The sequence below is a fragment of the Perognathus longimembris genome, chromosome 9 (genome assembly GCF_023159225.1).
Source record: "Perognathus longimembris pacificus isolate PPM17 chromosome 9, ASM2315922v1, whole genome shotgun sequence".
NCBI lineage: Eukaryota > Metazoa > Chordata > Mammalia > Rodentia > Heteromyidae > Perognathus > Perognathus longimembris.
The window spans coordinates 60006244-60027391 of NC_063169.1; the positions used below are offsets into that span (position 1 = coordinate 60006244).

The 21148-nt window shown below is 37.8% G+C and overlaps 1 protein-coding gene across 2 annotated transcripts in view; it reads left to right on the forward strand.

The window, feature by feature from the left end:
• Nucleotides 1–19637: 19637 nt before the first annotated feature.
• Grm1 (glutamate metabotropic receptor 1) overlaps nucleotides 19638–21148 on the forward strand; it is a 292553-nt gene continuing 291042 nt past the window's right edge. For both annotated transcript variants that reach the window (XM_048354248.1, XM_048354249.1), the window contains exon 1: nucleotides 19638–20337. In XM_048354248.1, the coding sequence (XP_048210205.1) occupies nucleotides 19638–20337 (700 nt within the window). The remainder of the gene's footprint in view (nucleotides 20338–21148) is intronic.

Consider the following 21148-nt stretch of genomic DNA (forward strand, 5'->3'; position numbering starts at 1 on the left):
TTTATGAAATATTTTTATTACTTTGTATTGATCTAAATTTCCATCTAGCATCATGTTGTCTAAGTGAAGAGATTTGTAAATCTTATTTGTCATGAATGTTTGTTGAGGTGAATTCCCTCAACTTTTGTTTATGTGAAGAATCTTGGTCTATGTCTTCATTTTGCAAAATATTTTCTCTTGTCAAAAATTGGGGAATGAGAGAGGAGGTAACAAACAGTACAAGAAATGTACCCAAGGCCTAATGTATGAAACTGTACCCTCTCTGTACATCAATTTGTGAAGTTACAAAAAGAAGAATTTTAGTGTGACATGATTTTACTGTTTTTTTTCTTCAGAGATGTTGACAAAATTTTGGCTTCTATATTTTTTATTTATGTTTTTCTATAATATCTCACTTTTCCTTTGGTTACCTTTAAGATTTTTCTCTTTACCTCTGGTTTCAATGTGCATACATATGTCATTATCTGTGTTTGTCCTTTGTTTCTTGAGCTTTGGGGAACTACTTGTTGGTTTTCATTAATTTATAATTCTACGCCAGTATCTGGTGTTTTTTTCTTTTGTGTGTAGACTTTAGTAAACACTGAAAAGAACTTAGAATGTTTGTCTTTCTGGATTTTCCATTAAAATTTGACTTTTCCATTCTCTCTGCTGAAGTTTCCCATCTTTCCACGTGTAATTTTCCAATCATTTGACAGGATCCTGTTGATCATAGTTACAATAAACTATATGTGTAATTGTTTTTACATGAGATACTTCTGAATCCTGAGATGTTTATCTGCCTTATCACTAGACACGGAGTAATTGTTTTCCTTGCATCTTGTATATGCTTAACAATTTTTAATTGAATATATATTATATATAAAACACTGATAGCCTGAAGTAGTACCCAGAAAGAGGAGTGCTTAATTTTCTACCAACAGAAACTTCAGTAGATAGTCAAGAGTTGAAGCAGATTTAGGTTTCATTGTTGCTCCAGTTAGCTTTAGGGCACCCTATCTCGCCTTCCGATTAGTTAATGAGGATCCCTTGTGATTAATTGTGAATTATCTAACCAATTGATTAATTAATTGTGATGGCCTGTGATTAATGTAAAGCTTGGAGTAAGGGAGCATTTTGCTCTATGCTCCTTCTGCACATCCAACTTTCAGGTACACCACACTAATCTCACTCCAGATGGTTCTCTCTCCATTGTCACTCTATTGTTTCTTGTTTCCTCATATAAGGCTCATGGTAGTAACATGTTATTTCAATCTCCCTGATCAGCCTCAGACTTAGATAGGTGCTACATGTATATCTGAGCTGGAAGAGGGGTATTTTTTCCACATCAGATTCATTTTAAACAGTTTGATTTCTTTATAAGGTCTCTTCTCCTTAAATATCATATTAAATAATGATTTGCATGTGCTTAACCTTTTCATCTTTGCTAAGGATTCATTCCTATTTTTCTGTGAGATCTCAGTCATTCTGGATGTCTTCGATGTACCTGACTAAGCCTCTTCCTGCACCTGTTTTATATTTTGTCTGGTTCCAGCTGCCTTTCTTAACATTTTCTTTTAGTACCTTAACCTAAATGATGAAAAAAACAGATGGATTGGTGTCACAAATTTTATAAATTCTATTCACAACTGAACTTTCATTATGCCTCTAAGTTTCCCTGTGCAGCTGCTTTTCTTTCTCATGAGTATTTCAACTTACCTGTGCCCTACTTTGCCAGTACCTCCAAGGCATTCTGTTAGAAATTAAGGATTTGATTGGGCACAGCCATTAACTTCAAAATATTCTAGATTCAGTGTTGACTACTAGTTAATCAGACTTAGGTCTAGCACTTTTTTTTTTTTTTTTTTTTTGGCCAGTCCTGGGCCTTGGACTCAGGGCCTAAGCACTGTCCCTGGCTTCTTCCCGCTCAAGGCTAGCACTCTGCCACTTGAGCCACAGCGCCGCTTCTGGCTGTTTTCTGTATATGTGGTGCTGGGGAATCGAACCTAGGGCCTCGGGTATACCGAGGCAGGCACTCTTGCCGCTAGGCTATATCCCCAGCCCCGGTCTAGCACTTTTTATTTGCCATCTCTGTTTCCAGAATACCATCTCGTATTCTTGTCCCCGAGCCCATACCATTTTATCATTTACTAAGTCTTCTTCCAGCTCAGAACTTTTGCTCCCATCGTTTTTCTCATCTGACATGTTATTCTCTTCCTTTATCCTACTATATGTCAAAATAAGGATAATAGAGAGCAATGGGGTTGACTATGGTCAAAGTCCATTATATACATGTGAGAAAAAAATGAGACCCATCATTTTGTACAATTAATATGGAATAAGAATAAGATAAAGTGTTGCCTGTAGTCATTTCTGGAATTTAAGTTGGAGGAGAGAACAAGAGAGAGAGAGAACACTTAAGCATGAATATGCTAAGGAATATGTGTGTTGAGAAGGGAGAAGGAAAGTCAACGGAAATCGAAAGAATATTATAGATTATAAAGGGTTCCAGACAAAGTTGTGAATGTTAGTTTTTAGTTTTGAAACTAGGAGACAATTTGGAGCCAAACAAAAAGAATATTGATCACGATCAAGGGACTGGCAGGAATTGGAGACCACAATATTTAGTAGCACTAAATTTATATATCCATATGTCCAACTGTGATCTTTCTTTAATGTGCAGACCTCTATTTTCACACACACACACACACACACACACACACACACACACACACACACACACAGAATTCTTAACATTTCCCAAAGAATTGGTTACTTATTTCTTCAAGAACTCTACACTGCTTTTTATGTTCCAAATGATGATAAAGACCTTCTATCTTGTTTCTTAGGTTAAAAAAATATTATCTCACATAAAGAAATATTTATTGAATACTTAGTCCAAATATAATGATTATACAGTAAAAACAAATGTGTATCCTATCTTTATGAGGCTCATGAAATTTGCAAACCAGCTATAATGCCACTACTATATATTGTGTTTCAGAGACCACTTAAAATATGGGTCAGTAAATTATAGCACAGAGTCCAAATACAACTCATTGACTGTTAATGTGTGGGTTATGAACTAAAAGAATTTCCCAATTTGTTTTAAAATACAGGCAAGGCTGCACAGTGAGACCTTGTTTCAAAAAACAAAGGTTTATAAGGCATATATTTCAGTTGCTTTTAATAGAATCACAATATGGTATAGTCAGCACCTATATCAATTTCTAACATTTCCAAAAGAAAATTGCATGTCCACTGAAGCATTCTCTCCTAACCACCTTCTCTACACCTCTTGGCAACCCTCACTATGTTTTCTCTCTCTATGGATTTACCTACTCTGAATATTTCATATAAATAGAATCTTACATGACCTTTTGTGTCTGGCATTTTCGGCTAGCATTGTTTTGGGAGATTCAAATATATAGCAGCATATATCTGTCCATCACTTCTTTTTATGACAGAATATGATTCCATTTTATTTATATATCCTATTTTACTTGCATACCCATCCATTGATGGACATTAAGGTTATTTCTAGCCCTGGTTCAAGTTTGCAAGTTGAGGGCAATAGGGGAGAAACTGCAATTGCAAATTGCACTATTATAAATTCTCATGTACTTGTTTTTGTTTGGCTCCCTATCTTTTTCAGTTTATTTAGAAATATTCCTAGTAGTGGAATTGTTGGGTCACATGGTAATATTATGTTCACTTTCTTGGGTAACTGCCAGGCTGTTCCCCATAGTCACTATTATCATTTTATGTTTCTACCGGAAAAGGAGGAATTTTGCCATACCTTCACTCATATTTGTTGTTTTTCATTTTTAAAATATCATCTTACTGGGTATGAAATGGTCCCCTACAGTTTAGATTTTGGATTTCACTGATGACTAATTATTTTGAGCACCTTTTCATGAGCTTGTGACCATTTGCATAATCTTTAAATGAGATTCTTTGCACATTTTTAAATTTAGCTACTTTATCTCTTTTGTTGCTGAGTTACAGAATTCTTATTTATAAAAATTTTTGGTACAGGGTGCTCAGTGATACATGAGTTGCCAGTGTCTTCTGTTTGGTAGGTTGTGATTTAATGAAGCTTAATTTATTTTTATGTTTTTGTTCATGTCCTTGGTGGCATTTCTAAGAACCCATTGTGAAATCTCAAGTTATAAAGATTATTTTCTATGTTTTTTAGTTTTAGTCCTGAAGTGGTATATTTTTTCAGGAAAGTTTGTGCACTGGTGTTTGCTGATATTTTTTAGAATTTCCTTTTAGACTATCTATGAAATCCTGCTTGTCTTGAAAGTGTGTTGAATGATGCAGGCTCCTCTACCTGAAAGATATACCTTCCTAAAAGCAGTAGTGTGATGGTTTTTGGGGAAAGAGTCTTTTCCCAAAGTAAGGAACCTGAGATGAAATCATCTCAGTTTAATTAGTCCCTAAATTCAGGGGTTGGAGGAGACAATGATGTAGACAGAGCCAGAGACTGAAATGATGCATCTACAAGCTGCAGCCATCAGAAACTAAGAGCGAGGCAGAGAATGGACTGTTAGAATTGTGAGAGAAAAAACATTTCTATTGTTTCCAACTACTGAGCTCATAGTGACTTGTTATGGCAGCTCTAGGAAATGAAACCACCTTCTAAAAAGTCCAGCTTAAATGTCAATGTATAACAGGCTCTATGATTCTTCGAATCCAAGATTAAAATTGTTTGCTCCTTCTTATTTGGTATTAGACATTTAATTTTCATCAATGTTTATCTTCTCTAAAAGCTTTCCACTTTTCCAGTATTTAATTTTCCCTTCCCACATAGTATGGTAATTTGAGTACAGGAGGTTCTTTTTGTTTATTAAATGAATGAATGACAGCACAGGATGTGATTGAGCAAGCATTGCCTTGAGTTAGCATGCTGGCATTCTTTACTGGATTCCTCCATCTACAAGTGAGAGTGCCCGTTGCTTTGACCTTTGTCTGTCTCATCTTTGGTATACAATAACCTTTAACTTAGTCCTACACTTAATGTAGAACTTTCCCAACCAACTGAAAGACATTAAGATATATTATTTCTTCAGAAGGATTTTTTCACACCAGTTTCTGTTTTTTTTATGATTTCATATGGGGAATTATATCTTTGAGAGCTTTCAGGGAAATCAATTACACCTCTACCTCTCCATATGTTTTACAAGGCTTTAAATGTTTCTCTTCTTTCCTTCATTTGATGCAAGATCAGGAGGAATACCACTGAGATGTGTGAAAGAATTTTTATTGATATTTGTCTACAGGAAACACATTTTGTAGGTTTACATTTAACTCTTCTTTGATGATGAATCTAGTAGTTATTAGTCATTTGAAGTAACCATATGTTGATATTTCAAAAATAGCTACATATCAAATACTTACAATTTATTAGAAACAAGGCAAGCCCAAACTGTCATTGTGCCTAAACAATCCATTCTTTGTAACTGAGTCTGAAATTAGTTTCCTTTTAATATAGAGTTGAAATTAACATGCTTTTTCATGTTATAATATTTTGTCTTCTTTTAATATTCCTATTGTAATGAAATATAGATCTGTCAGAGAATTGAAGCTGTGTATCTGCATGTTAGAAAAGCCAGTTAGAAGCCAACAAAGCATATTATTTGTGGATTATTTGCATCGATGAAGATGAACCTTTATATAGGCCCTTCTTCCAACTGCTATTAAAACTTTGACTCATCAAATCACTTGCAAGGAATTTTCCCTACAAGGAGAAAAGAAAATAGAAATGTTGGTACAGTTAGAGAATCAAGGATTAAAGTAAAACCACCAGTGGAAATGGAGGCAGAAATAGAGAACACAATTTCCAAATAGCCAGGCATTGTTGTTTAAGAAATTAAGAATCTTTATAGAAGCTCCTTAAGTTGGGAAGCTCTTAAAAATTGCTTGTTTGAAATGCAAAGAAACCTAGAAGTCTCTTGGATTCTGTTATTTCTTTTATGCCATTCTCAGAGTGCTTTTTTACCTTTTGCAGTACAACACATTTTTTTTGTTAAGATTCTATTAGGTTCTGGGATTTATACCATTGCTTATAAAAAGATTAAACCCTTTATTAGTTGAAAGAACTTCATAGTTGTTTCAAATGCAAAATCTTATGAAATCTAAGCCCAAGATTTGTATGATTTGGGAAAAATTATTAGATCTATTTAGATTTGCATATGGATTCAGTTTATGGAAAGTCTATCTTGCAGGTAGGTTTGAAGATAATCACATACTACACTGGACTGGAAATCTCATTTGTGAGTGTGCGCATACACGTGTGTGTGTGCAGGTGTGTTTGAAGTACTAAGGATTGAATTCAAGGCTTTGCATGTTTATTGAAAGCATTCTATCACTTGAAGTATTGCCTACCTTTGATCCTATTTGCTAAATTTTCGTTCTGAGACAAGTTTTCAGTACCTTTGCCTGGGCTGGCTTCAAACTCTTGTTCTTCATGCCTCTACTTCTTTGGTAGCTGGGATTATAGGCATATGGCACCCTGTCCAGATTCATTTGGTTGGGGGGGGGGGTAGGTTGTGAGGCTTGAACTCAGGGCCTGGGTAGTATTCCTAAGCCTTTTCACTCAAGGCTAGCACTCTACTCCTTAGAGCCACAGTTCCACTTCTGGTTTTCTGGTGATTAATTGGAGATAGAGTCTCATAGACTTTCCTGCCCAGACTGGCTTCAAACTGCAACCCTCAGATCTCAGTCTCCTGAGAACCTTGGATTACAGGTGTGAGCTATTGGCTCCAGGCCCAGCTTCGTTTTTTAAGTTAGTACATACTTCAATTCATGTGACGTCAATCTCTTAACACAGATTATTTGATTATCTAATGCTTAATGTTTGTCCATTAATTGTCTCTGTGGGAATATCAGTTTATAGATTAATCTACTGATTGAAGAATTTCCTATATTTTTCTTCCATCATCTCTAATGATAGTTGAAGACATAATTGGGATTTTCAGGAATTGGATTAGAAATCATAGCCTACAAAATGTTTAAATCTCATTATTACACATTTATGTAATTCCCAGGATAGTAGGGAAAGGGCATTTGTTGTGACTTAAGGAATATTTATCTGAGGTATGTGGGAAGAATTGCTCAGCTATGTGGGAAGAGTTGATCTTTATCACAGGGGAAAAACTGCAAGGAAAATTTGAGGGGAAGCAGCAACAAATGTCAAGGAATGTAAGGTCAGTTTAAGGTAATTACACACAAACTTAAAATGAATATTGTGTGATATTTGAGGTCTTGAGTCAACTAGTGGACATAGAATTGGACAGAGGAAGTGAGCATGTTACTCTATTCCAAAGACAGATTGGTATATTATACTTATGAACTTTAGTACTATGTAGAAAAATCTGAATAAAAACAAAAATAACAAACACAAAACCAACACACACACACACACACACACACACACACACACACACCTCAAACTCAAAACAAGGCCAAAAAAATCTATCCAACTTATTTGGCTAAATCTCATTTCTTATAAACGTGTGTGAAATGTATCTATACTCATACATTTTCCAAAATGTTGATTGTTTAATTTTGTTGTAAAGGACTTGCTTGCTTGTTTTCTTTTTTCTGTTCTGAATTTCTTATTTGTAATTTCACCTTAATTTTGCAGTTTGAAAGAGGATCTTCATTTTTCAATCATCTTATAGGCCCATGCTATCAATAATATCCATACACTTTTTTTCTGAGAACAAAATTCTTTATTTAGGAATGCTTAAAAGAATTCTAAATGTTAAGCCATGGCCATGAAGAATAATGTGGGTATTCATGGTTACTCAGGTTTGCGCATGAGCTTCTGTGTGTATGTGCAGTAATTCTTGTGATGGTACACATATCGGTAAATAAACATATAGGTACTCAGATGTTCAGAAACCTATTTTCTTATTCCCAGTGATGTGACTTGTGAAAACAATCATCCTTATACAACTGCTTTGATAATGTCATTACTGAACTAGTTTATTTTTTAAAACAAAACCAATAAACTAATTTTATTCCCTGGCCATCTTGCCTCTTTCCTCAGCTCTTACTATACTTAGTCACTCTGCCCTCTTGAAGAACTTTTCCCATTTGTTCTTTGGCCTTGCACTTATTTCTTATTTCACCTTTATTTCTGCTGCTCCTTCTGCATTGATTTTTTTTTTTTTTTTTTTGGCCAGTCCTGGGCCTTGGACTCAGGGCCTGAGCACTGTCCCTGGCTTCTTCCTGCTCAAGGCTAGCACTCTGCCACTTGAGCCACAGCACCACTTCTGGCCGTTTTCTGTATATGTGGTGCTGGGGAATCGAACCTAGGGCCTCGTGTTTCCGAGGCAGGCACTCTTGCCACTAGGCTATATCCCCAGCCCTTCTGCATTGATTTTATAGGCTCTTATTTCTGTTTTTATCATCTGTGGGATTTATCTTCCTTTTTCAGAATATTCCATGGGTTTCATCAATATTTGTAATATATTTTGTGCTCAAATTCCTCATAGTGGTTTCTTGGATGTGTAGATATGTGGTAGATATCTCAAACTTGCACACAACTGCTTATGGGCTGTCTCAAAGACATTTTAATCAGTCTAAAATGGAATTCATCATTTTCCCCTACCTTGCAACTCTTCTTCTACTTGTGTTTTGTATTTCAGTAAACAGCACCACTCTCTGCTAAACTGTGGAATTTTTCCAAGGTGGAAATGCATTTTAAGCTGTCTTTTCTGGTTTGATTTGCACAGCCTCTAGTTTCCCTTGCTATCCCTCCAGTTTTGGGCGGTGATCTGTTCTCATTGGAAATGCTTCACTTTAGTTCATCATCTTTGGTTACTTTCAATTTGTCTTTAATTTTATTAAGATGTAATTTGCATGTTGTAAAATATACAAACCTTAAGTATACATTTCCCAGAATTTTGAAAAAAACCAGACGTATTTGGGTAATACTTCAAGCAGAGTGGGTTATAATTCTATCACTCAAAAAAAAATAAATCTCTACTTATTCCTTTGCAGTTGATCTTTCCAATTTCAACCAAGAGCAATCATTCTTCCAGTTTTTATTTGTGCACACAAGTGTTGCTCTTATTGATATTTATATAAATAAATGAAATCAAGCACTCAAAAGAATGTGTATGACACTTATCCAATTATTTTTATCTGTAAATTTTACTGTGAGGTATCAGTCTACTCTATGGAAACACTCCAATATGCATACCCATTCTTTTTTTTTTCCCAAAGGAAGTTGCCACCGTTTATTATTGACCTGGACAACTTAAAATGTTCAAAGTTCATTTTGGTGGAAAACACAAAAACTTACTTAGTGTCATTGCTAAGAAGAAAATTAAGGTCACAACAGGGTTTCCCTACACTATATATATATATATATATATATATATATATATATATGTATATATATACATATTACATATATATAGCTGTTCACACACTATTTATTTTCTAGATAACTCATTAATATGGAAAGGCAGTAATGTGTAATTGAAACTTACAAGAAAGTCCACATACACATGATTTTAAGTATAATTTAATTCATTAACTTCAAGATATAACTATATACTAAGACCATTATTTCAAATTTAAAGAAACGGATCCTTACAAGACCAAAATAACCCACAGGCCATGAGGTTGGTTTATCCCTTTTTGTGTGTGTGTGTGTGTGTGTGTGTGTGTGTGTGTGTGTATGTGTTTGTTTAAACAAACTGTGCACCACAATGCTTCAACAAGCAAGGCAAATGCCATGAATGTGAAAGCTGAGGTTGGCACTATTCCACATCTAGAACGAGGGGAGGTGAATTAGCGAGAAGTGGTAATCGGTAATCATTCCAGTTAAACAATTAAGTAACGTCGTGACAGGTTGGTCTGCAGCTTCAAAACTGTCCATTAAGTTTCTTTTTTCTTGATGATCAGAGGTCCCACGTTGTCCCCAGTCTCTTCGTTGTGTTTTGTGTGGGCCCCATCACAGAATGGGAACTGGCAGTCACTTTCATCATTTCCTCTCTGTGAGTTCCTTTCATTCTTACTAAAATATGGACAGCCCTTTTGTGAAGCAATGTGAAATATGACAGTTTCTCAAAAGGCAGAACACACAGTAAACTTTTTTGGATCTCCAACAATGGCAGTACACAGCTTTGTCTCCCAAATCTTCCATGTCAAAAGCATGGACTATCTTGGCACTGTCTTTCTGGATGTGAAGGTTTACCATGGCCTTACTGCGGTGATCTTTAACATAGAATCTTTTGTAACGAGGTAACCAAGGGCTGCTGTACCAGCAGCAATCATAACTGCTGCAATCCATTCCACTCGCAGGGCGGAATCGGAAATTGCATACCCATTCTTATGGTGATAAATATTGGAGCGGTTTCCAATTGTTAATTATGAATTCAACTGCTATGAATTTTCTTATAAAATTCTATTTTTTCTGAACATACACTTTCCTTTCAGTAGGAGGGAGGGAAATAGTTTGATTGTAGCACAGGTATGTATTTAAATTTATGAGAAATGGTCAGATATTTTTCCAAATTTTGTTGGACCAGTTAATACTTCTTTTAATAATTTAGGAGGATTTCCTCATATCCTTGTCACTACCTAGTGTTTTTAAGTCTTTGAAATCTCTAATTTTACCATGTTCAATGTGTCAAGTGGCATCTCTGTGGTTTTGCTTTGTCTTTCACTGATACTTAGTCTTCTTGAACATTATTTCATATACTGACTATTTGTATATCTTTTTTTAAAAAAAATAAAGTGGCTGTTGAAGCATTTTAACGTTGAGAAGAACTGGGCTATTCCTCATTTTACCATTAATTTGTGGTAGAGTCACAATGAGTCTCCACACAGACCTTTATCATGTACATCCTCAGGACAGATCAGTCACATTGACAGTGTGTGTGGTTCACCTTCTCATTTTCTCAGTGATACCACTTTGAAGGACAGAAAGCTTTTAATTTCTACAAAGTCCACTTTATCACCTTTTTTTTTCTTTTGCAGTTATTACTTTTTGTGTCTTTAAACATCTTTTCATATCTCAAGGACGCTACTCTTCTGGTTTTTTCTTTCCCCTAAAAGCTTTATAGTTCAACAGCATATCAATTATTCTTACTTCTCATGATGTTAAGATACACAAGTTCTCTTCACTGTACTCAGTTTATTTTCTGAAAATCTAAAAAATAGCAACGCCAATTATTGTCCTACCTCCAAATTCAGCCTTCTTAGTGATCACTGCTAATTTTCTAAACTCTTTCACATGGTTTACAAGAAGACCCTTCCTCAATTCATGTCTTTTTCCAAGGAATTTCCTTGTGTCTACCTCCATCTGGTGCTAGTCCCTGGATTTTCATTACCATTCCGCTCAGAGTGCATCAAATTATTTTCTTTTCTGACTTCTGGATGAATATAGTTTCTGGAAGAAGCTAGACTATCTTTCCATCGACATGTTTTTCTCTTTCCCTAGGTAACCCTGCCTCTCAGTTTTGGTTTCAATGGCACTTTTCCTGGGAAGCTATTCCAGACATTTGAAGAAAGTTAGTTGGCCCCTCCCACATAGTCCTACAATGCTCCTGGCTTTCCCCTATTGTGGCTGTTACCACACTATTCTGTAGTGGTTGTGAACTTTTCTGTAGTGGGGTATGAACCAATGCTTCTCACTGGATTCCCACTTTCCAAGTCTCACCTGATTCCAAGACAAGAACAAAATGGTGGTTGCTATGGTGTCTCTAGTATTTAGCAGAGTTCTTTGTCCATAAAAATATTGTAACAGATTATATATGTAGGTGGTAAGTAGATAGGAGAGCATCAGTGACCTGGTAAACTCTGATTTCTTGAATTCATCAATAATAGAAGATGTTTATTTCTCATATATTGTAACATTTTAACAAATTAATATATACTGATGATATAAATTTTAAAGAAGAAGAGAAATAGACAACTGGGGTCTACTACAGGTTTGGAGGCATGTAATTGAAAAAGACCATATTTTAGGTAGCCCAATGTTTTAGTGGTGTGCTGGATGAATAACAACCACATTGTCTATGTTTCATTACTACATAGTAGGAATGCAACATATTGCTATTTAAGCAAGCATAATAATTTAATTTGTTGTGGAGATTAAATTATAGTAAAGTAAAGCCTTTTATAATGAAGGCTTTTTCAAAAATTGGAACTGAAAATGTAGACATTTCTTAATTGTTCAAAAGTGACTGTGAGACTGTGCAAGTAGGTTACTGCCTTTATTAGAACTGTTATAAAAGATGGCTATTTTAAGCAAATGGAACAATCACCTGTAATGTTTGTGCCCTCAACACACAAAAGGCCCAAAGGAAAGAAATTTAAATTCATTTTCTTTATTACTTAAGCTTTGTCTGAGAAGAGATCATCAGTTCCGAGCTTCAGGAAAATATGAAAATAGGCAATACTTATGGTTGGTTTTTATTACCTTCTACTTACCAATCTGGAATGAAAGTAGAGCCAGGTGGTGTGGCTTCTAATTTGTTCTCTAATTTTCTCACATTAGGAACTGACCCATGGTATTTCGATTTGTTCATTTCCAGGACTACAAATTTTTCGAAGAAGATTTCAAATGGCTATTTTCACTTAGATTTTACATCAGAATAAGGCTAGATTCCATTTATTGATTTCTCTTCACTGTTTTTTCTTTTCTTTTTCACCTTTATGAAGTTTCTAAGCTTCACTTGTTAAAGGTTAACATGTACATTACAGAGAAAATCTTTCCATTGAATTTGGTACACATTTCAGTATTCAAATTCAGTAATAAAATTTGTGATACAATCAGATATCTAAATAGCTTATTAATTATACTAGCTTTGGAAAGAGGGAAAAATTACTCTTCCTATATGATATGAGCTAGCCCTGATCTTCTTTAGGAAAGGCACTAATGCAAAATGGTATTTTGAGGTTTAGGAAGAATATATCCCTTTATGTATCCAATTATTATTTGGGCAACCGTCATGAGTCAGACATTATTGGAGGCCATGGGACTATAGACTAGTAGGGAATGAAGCAGAAAGTAATTGCAGTCTTCATTTTTTTCTGGAACAATTGTGTTTCCTTTATTCTTTTCAATTATATTTTAATGCTTTGAAAATAATTATCTTGAGGGTTTAAGAAGAACAGTGTATGACCAAATGCCAGCCCACTTGTGCAAGTCTGCAGTGCTGTTAATCCTAATTGCTCAGAAACATTGAAGCTTATGGTCCTGTCTCTAGCTATTTTCCTAGACCAATAAAATAGTGACACTAGATTATATATATGTGTATGAAATATATAGGAATATATGTATACATTCATCTATAGAAATTTGGCTTCTTATTAGTTCTTACCTTCAAAATTATTCAAAAATATTAATCTTTTCAATCAGCTCGGATTTAGAACAGTATTCTCAGATCCTGAATGTATGGGTTTTTATCATATCTATCTGATAATATATATGAAAATACATATGATGAAAGTTACCTGGTTCCATTTTCCCCATCACTTTGATCTCTCCACTGCTGGTAGTCATTTTGTTAAGCTATAAGTTAGTTGTTCAAAGGAGTTACACTATGGCAATATCATCTGGTATTCTCATTGTCTTTGCTTCAGAGCATAAAGTCCTCTTGATTTAAGCAATGTAGATAGCCAACTGAGATAAATCAGCTGAAAATGTTTACTGGGTCTTGGATTATCTTACTCCTCCCATGAAATGAGTGCAGGAATATAGGACATGTTATATCTGATCAAGTCCTATTGTTTGTGGAGTGTGGTAGTTCATAGGAAAGCATGATATTCACTCAACACAACATTGATCTTCCTTGAACATCAATTATACTCCCCTGTGTAATACTTTACATATCAATTTTCACAAATCAATTTTCTACAAAGACCTTCCTTGATCCCATTTCTATTTTCAGTCTATGCTACCTCTTTAGTAATGAGTTTATTATCTCTTGTGGATACTTCACGTCCATATTTCAATGGCTGTGTAAACTTTAATTTTCAAAATACCCACTAGAGTACACTAAAATTTGAAATACATGCTTAACTCATCCGCTTATTTTCTTTTTTCTTATGCCAATCTTTCTTGTTGGAAGGATTTGAATTTTCAGCTTGTTTTAGGTAGAAAATGATATCCTTTCCTCATTCATACTGAGGATTCATTCCTCTATGCTGTTCTTTATGATAAAGGGCAAATAAGAACAATTAGTGTGCATATGCATAAAAAGAGAGAGATAAATTTTGTTTATGGACAACATATGCTTCATCACCACATCCACATGATGAGTATTATATTTTACTTATTATCACAATATCATATGAACTCTTTGGACACAGATAGCATATCAGATATTCTTTTGTGATTTCAACTACATTTCATAATAAATAGGTTTCCTAAATGAAAATACTGACAATATTCTGGACCCTACTAAAAATCACATGCCAGTGTAATGTCCTATCACATCACTTCTGAAATACTATGTGGCTAGTACTTCTGAATGCAGACCCCTTCAACATTCTCTGAACTCAGTGCTTTAACTGGCTTTGTTAATATGTAAGCCATCCTCTCAGTCATTCTTTCCTTCTAATAGTCCTTCTAATAACCTACCTAATAGTTCAATTCCTAGGGTGCCTGCAAGAAAAGAGAAAGGATTTTTATTTTACAGAAAGAGAAAGTATATTTCATAGAAGGACGATGGATATTTTGTTGATTTTGTCTTATCCCATTTTGAGTGCTGTCTTCTTTTCATTTAGTGCTTTCCAAAGTTCAATCTTAAATAATTGAGCACAACTTTAATATTAATTTCAAGTTTATATTTTTGAAAATAATTTGTCTTTAACCCTTGTAATATGATTGTGCATCTGAATACATATAGTGTGTTTACATCCCTAAATTCATTGCCTTTAAAATGATTTGATTTTTGGTAGCTTGAAGGTTGGGGTTTGAGAAAGATTGTAAAATGAATTTAAGGATGAAGCACTGTGAATGCTAATTATTCCCTGAGGAGTATAGTTGTTTTTGAACTATAGCAATGTGATACTTTAAAACTTGCTGGTGAAATTATGCCCTTTTTCTTTTGTCTTTCTCTCCCTTGGCTTTGCCCCTGATATCACTGTAACTGATTTTGGCACCAGGAATATTGTATATATGTGTATTGGAACTAGGGAAGGGAAAGGGAATACCAAAATCAAGAGACAAAGGATAAAAAGACAAACCAATGCAACAGCAATACTTACAAAACTATATGGTGTAAATCAACTGTACAACTCATGGAGGGGGGGGGAGGAATAGGGGAGGGAGAAGGCAGCGGGGGAGGGGGAATGAGGGAGAAGGTAACAAGTTGGATAACAAATGTAAGCACTGCCTTACGTACAAAACTGTAACCCCTTTGTACACCACTTTGACAATAGAGAAATGAAAAAAAAACTTCTTGGCTTACCTTTCTGTGCATTTTTATTGCCATAAATTAGTTAGATAAGGGGATTTCATTTTGAAATACAATGTTCTTCAATTAGAATAATTGCATCTGTTATTTTCCTTCACTTTTCCAGCCCAATTTCAATAAGCTTTATCGTTTCACTTTCACACACGTACATATACATAAAATATTTTGAAAATATTCACCCTTCTTTGCCCTCTACATTTTCCACTAGTACTCATGCCCTAACAGGGTCTGTTTCACATTCTTGTCATTTGTTGTATTTTCAGTGTATGCTAATTATCCAAGGGGATTTCACCATCATATTTCACACATGTGTATGCAGTACTTTCAACAGACTGACCTATGTCTCCACTTTCATTGTCTCTATCACCAATACTTTCAATTATTCAACCGCTCTTACTGAGTTTCATTTCTCTGTATTTATTCACAGATTCAATATATTTCATCCTTGTTCACTAATATTTTCTTGTATTTTCTACCTTTAATCCACAATTATAAACATGCTACATAGATTTAGGTGAAATCAGTATTAAAGGCTCCCTCAAAACCAAAACTAGAACCACAATACATCCATTGATACTACTATTGAGCACACATTTGAAGAAATGTATATCAGAATACAATAGAGGCATTTATATACTCATGTTTATTTCAGTGTTATTCACAATAGCTAAGACTTGGAAACAGTTAAGCCTTGGAAACAGCCTGAATGCCTACAAATGATGGATGGATGGAACAAGCGAATGTTATCTATCTATCTATCTATCTATCTATCTATCTATCTATCATTCAACCATTAAAGAAGAGTGAAATTATGGCATTTACAGTGAAATGGATGCATCCACAACCTTCTTATTAAGGTAAATCAGGTTCAGAAGACAAAGATCACATGTTTTCTTTCATATGTGGATTATAGACATAAAAGATGGCTTATGTTTACAGAGGTAGCCGTCCTCCTTAGACTGAAGGTAACAATCTTTTTACATCTAGCATGTACATATGAATTCTTGTGGTTTGTTGTTCTAAAAACAAACATTTTTCTAGGACAAAAGAGACAACGATTTTGCCCTATATATCCAGATACAAACTTACCTCCTCAGAACTTCAGATCATTTAATGTAAAAAGTGTGTATTTGGTTCAATGCATTGTGTGTGTGTGTGTGTGTGTGTGTGTGTGTGTGTGTGTGGCGGGGGGGGGGCCGACTAAGCCTACCCTCTTTAGGTTGCAAAATTCAGAAATAAAAAATAGGAACTAGAAGAGGAGTACCTTTTGTTCTTGATGAGAGGCATTGTTTTCCCCCCCAAGTTTCACAGAACATACAGAATGGTGTGTGAAGCTGCCTGATGGGACTGGTCCCCATGCCGTTCCATGGCGTCACAAGGACACAAGCAGGCAAGGACAAAGGGCTGTACACAAGCCCACATCATTTCTGCAAATGACACGGCTGGAGAGCTTTAAGCAAGAGTGAAAAGGAACAGTGTCCTCTGTCCATCCCCACTGAGAAAGCCAAGATGCAATCTGCTTGGCCAGGATGCTTCCAAAGGAATGTGATTTACCTTCCACTTCCCATGTAGTAAGAGGCAACACTGTAGGCGAGAACTGTGGGAAAGGCCTGGGAGGAATTTGGATATGTGATTCCAGGGTTCTCATGTGACCTGACTCATATTCTCAATTTAGTTACTTCTTGACCTGGAAAAGGCTGCCATGGGTTGCCTCTCTTTCCTTAGCTTATCTTGTTCATGATGTACTCTCTTCTCCTTCCTCTGCTCCTACCCCATGCAGCCTCTTCTTCCTTTTCCTTGCAGCCTAATAGAGACTTTGCCTAGATGTCTATTCACATCCTGATTTCTGGGGTATGGACTTTACTTCCAGGCAGGAAAATGTATTTGAGTTTTTGAAATATATAGATAGATACCCACCCTAAAGCAGCAGAGGCGACCTTTCAGTCTCTTGGCCTGATTGGCCAATCAGTCTCTTGGACTGACTATTCAAAGCCTTGCATTTTCTTTAAGAATTCTCCAGTTGGCAATAGAGGAAAGAATAGTCCCCACATCTCTCTAGGTTTTCCTCTCCCTTCTCTCTCTATCAAACAACTCATTTTTATGCATGAAATAATAAGACAAGCCTTGGGTGACCTGTTTTATAATTTTTTTTTCTCCTTTCCATGCCTCCCCCCCCCCCCCCGCCCTCTTCTTTTTCCCTTGCGGTAGAATAGTGCTGAAGAAAGAGGGCACTAGAGTACAGCCCAGATAGCATCCTAGCACGGTCTGTGTGCGAACTGAAGGCGGCTGCAGTCCGCTGACCTGGGGACCACAGCTCTGTCTCCTCGGACTCAGGTATGTCTCAGCTCCGTCCCTCCCAACTGACTCAGGTGAGCGGGACACCTTCCCTCTAGGAAACATCCTCTCCATAGCAGACGGTCCTAATCCCTGGGATTTTTTTTCTCTCCTGGACCCAGGAGCCTCTTTGCTTATTTATTTATTTAAACCTGCATGCCTAAGAAGCTGTAGAAGCGGTGGGTTGCCTGAGTTGACTTCCTTCTTTTTTCCTTCCTGGATTTTGGTGTTCTTACGGGCTGCTTGCTTCGGTCACCTCCGCCTTTGCCTTGCCTCTCACCTTGAGAAAGGCATCTGGGGAGGGACGGGAGAGGGAGCCAACTTCAGCCCCGGGTGGGGAGACTTGGCGCCCCTGCCCTAGAACCGATCGTGTTGGAATACATTCCTGCAGATCGTCGGCCAGGCAGAGAGAGTAAGTGCCAAGAGAAGGAAGGTGGGAAGGTGTGGGGAGGGTGTGTGTCTGTGTGTGTCTGTGTCTGTGTGGACGCATGTGCACGTGTGTGTGTGTGTGTGTGTGTGTGTGTGTGTGTGTGTGTGTGTGCAGGGGATAAAGAACGAGAATGAGGAAGGTTGAAAGAGAACATGGGAGGAAGTGGGGTCAGGGGATTGCAAAGCTCAGGTGAAAGCCTCTCCGGGCAGGCCCCGCGGGGCGTCTCGGCTGAGGGAACCGAGCGCTGTCCAGGGTCCTGAGCGCCGCGTGCCTCAGGCTGCAGCCTGTGCAAGCCACCCAAAGCTACCTTCCTATTCCCTTCCCCGCAAGTGCAAGACCCAAAGATCGCCTCCTCCAGACGAATCCGGGAGAGACCCCATCTCCTTCCCGCCCCTCGGAAACAAGTTACCTTTTTTCACCTCTTCTCCTTGAACCCCTACAGCAAGACATCTGACTTCTTAGAGGGAGAATTGTAACAAACTCCAGCACTCGGAGATTTTTTTTTTTTAAACCAGGCGTTGCCTTAGTAACTAATATGGATTTTTCACAAGCTGGCAGATTTATATTTGTTACTTGGATTGCATGCTAGGGTCTCCTTAGCCTCTCAAAGTTAAAGTAAATGGTGCATGCCTTTTGTTCTCATTCATTTAGAAGTACCACTTCTTTCCAACCATTACAACGGAGTTTCCAATTTTTCTTGGGAGGGGGACGGAGGTTGGTCTTTGTTTTTTTTTTTTTTTTTAATCCGGAAAGTTGTCTTAAGGTGGAAGGATTTAGCTCCTCCCTACTCTCGTCTTCCTCCTTCTCCCCCTTCCCCAAACCAGAAAGCTTGGCAGGGCAGGAAAGGGATTGGAGGCTGGAGGAGGGAGCGGGTCGGGTCGCTGCCTAGCTTTGCCGGGGCAGGGCAGAACCCAAGAGAGCGCTGGGAATGCCAATGGCTCACCCCACTTTCCTCACTGACCAGAGCCGCCCCCCCCCATTTCCGCACCCATATCTGGATGTGTTGAAGTGAGATGGACAGAGCATCACTTAGCATAGTTTAAACACAGGTTCTCTGATGACCAGGCTCGTTTTTCTCCCTCCCTCCCTCTCTTTTTATCAGCAGCCTCCAGCTCACTGCAGCTAGCACAGGACATCCATTGCACACTTGATCAATTTATCTTGATGCATCTTTGAAGAACCAGGACTTGAATTCTTCTTTTTTAAAAAACAAAACACCAAACAAACACACACACAAAAACAAACCGCCCCCAGGGCGTGGGAACCGTGGTGGAGGTCCAGGAGGAGGAGGTGGGGGAGAAAGAGGAGGAAGCGAGGATCGAGCTGCAAGAGGCAAGAGGCCACATCCTTGTGCATCTTGGTGGTGCGCGCCCACCGCCTGCAGGCAGGGCGCGACCAGCGTGGGAACGCAGCTGGCGGGCTGTGAACTCGTCCTCATCACCACCATGGTCCGGCTCCCCCTGCTTTTCTTCCCAGCTCTCTTTTTCGAGATGACTCTTTTCCCCAGAAGCCCCGACAACAAAGTATTGCTGGCGGGAGCCTCATCTCAGCGCTCCGTGGCCAGGATGGACGGCGATGTCATCATCGGAGCCCTCTTCTCGGTCCATCACCAGCCTCCCGCAGACAAGGTGCCCGAAAGGAAGTGTGGAGAGATCAGGGAGCAATATGGCATTCAGCGGGTGGAGGCCATGTTCCACACGTTGGATAAGATCAACGCGGACCCTGTCCTCCTGCCGAACATCACCCTGGGCAGTGAGATCCGGGACTCCTGCTGGCACTCTTCCGTGGCTCTGGAGCAAAGCATTGAGTTCATCAGAGACTCTCTGATTTCCATTCGGGATGAAAAGGATGGGCTCAACCGCTGCCTGCCCGATGGCCAGACCCACCCCTCAGGCAGGACTAAGAAACCTATCGCTGGAGTGATCGGCCCAGGCTCCAGCTCTGTAGCCATCCAAGTCCAGAACCTTCTCCAACTGTTCGACATCCCCCAGATCGCATATTCCGCCACGAGCATCGACCTGAGTGACAAAACTTTGTACAAATACTTCCTGAGGGTTGTCCCTTCTGACACTTTGCAGGCAAGGGCGATGCTTGACATAGTCAAGCGTTACAATTGGACCTATGTCTCTGCAGTCCACACGGAAGGTAGGCATTGTAATTGGGGAAAGAAAAGTACCCAGGAGGCTAGGGCATTGCATGGTGTACTTCTGGCATCATGGTAGTAGTGTTTCTGTTCATTCCTAGCACTGTGGGGTACAATTCTTTATCCTGGTCCATACACACCCACCCTGGCATTGCTTTTTAAATCCTCTTTCCCTTGATTAGTGGTTAGCAAACCTGGTATTTCTGGGAGCAGGAGAAGCCGAAAAGCTACTTGCAATCTCCTTGCCAGGTTAGATTGGATGGACATGATGCTTTCCCTTGTATTTGGAGTTTGTGTTTGTAGGTTTATTGGCTCAAGCTATTATCTTTCCCCTCAGTGACAGCTCATGAGGATCTAAGTTTAACTTGCTAATCCAGGTTGAGTGATTAAAAGAGGAAGCAAGAAACACTGGTCCTAATATGTACTTGAAAGTTGAGCTTGACAGCTTTACCTTGCTTTGAGCATTAGAAGTGTGTTTTGCCCTCTAGTGCCTGCACCTTGTTGCTCACATAAAACTTCCCTAAGAATGTGGGATTAGTGTCATCTCCATCAAAAAGACAGACATTTATTTTTAATTTCAGGGTGCCTTAGATACAAAGGAAATCATTTATCCTATTTTTTTTTTTTAGTTTACATGCTAAGATTAGTCAAATTTTCTCAGTTCTTCCCAAATTGTCTTGCTTTATGGAAATGGCATTGAAGAATTCTTGGATTTGAATCTTTCTTTCTCTCTTTCCTCCTTTCTTTCCTTCCTTCTTTCTTTCTCTTTCTTTTTGACTGTTAAGAATTTCAAGTTAGACCAATTATAAATTT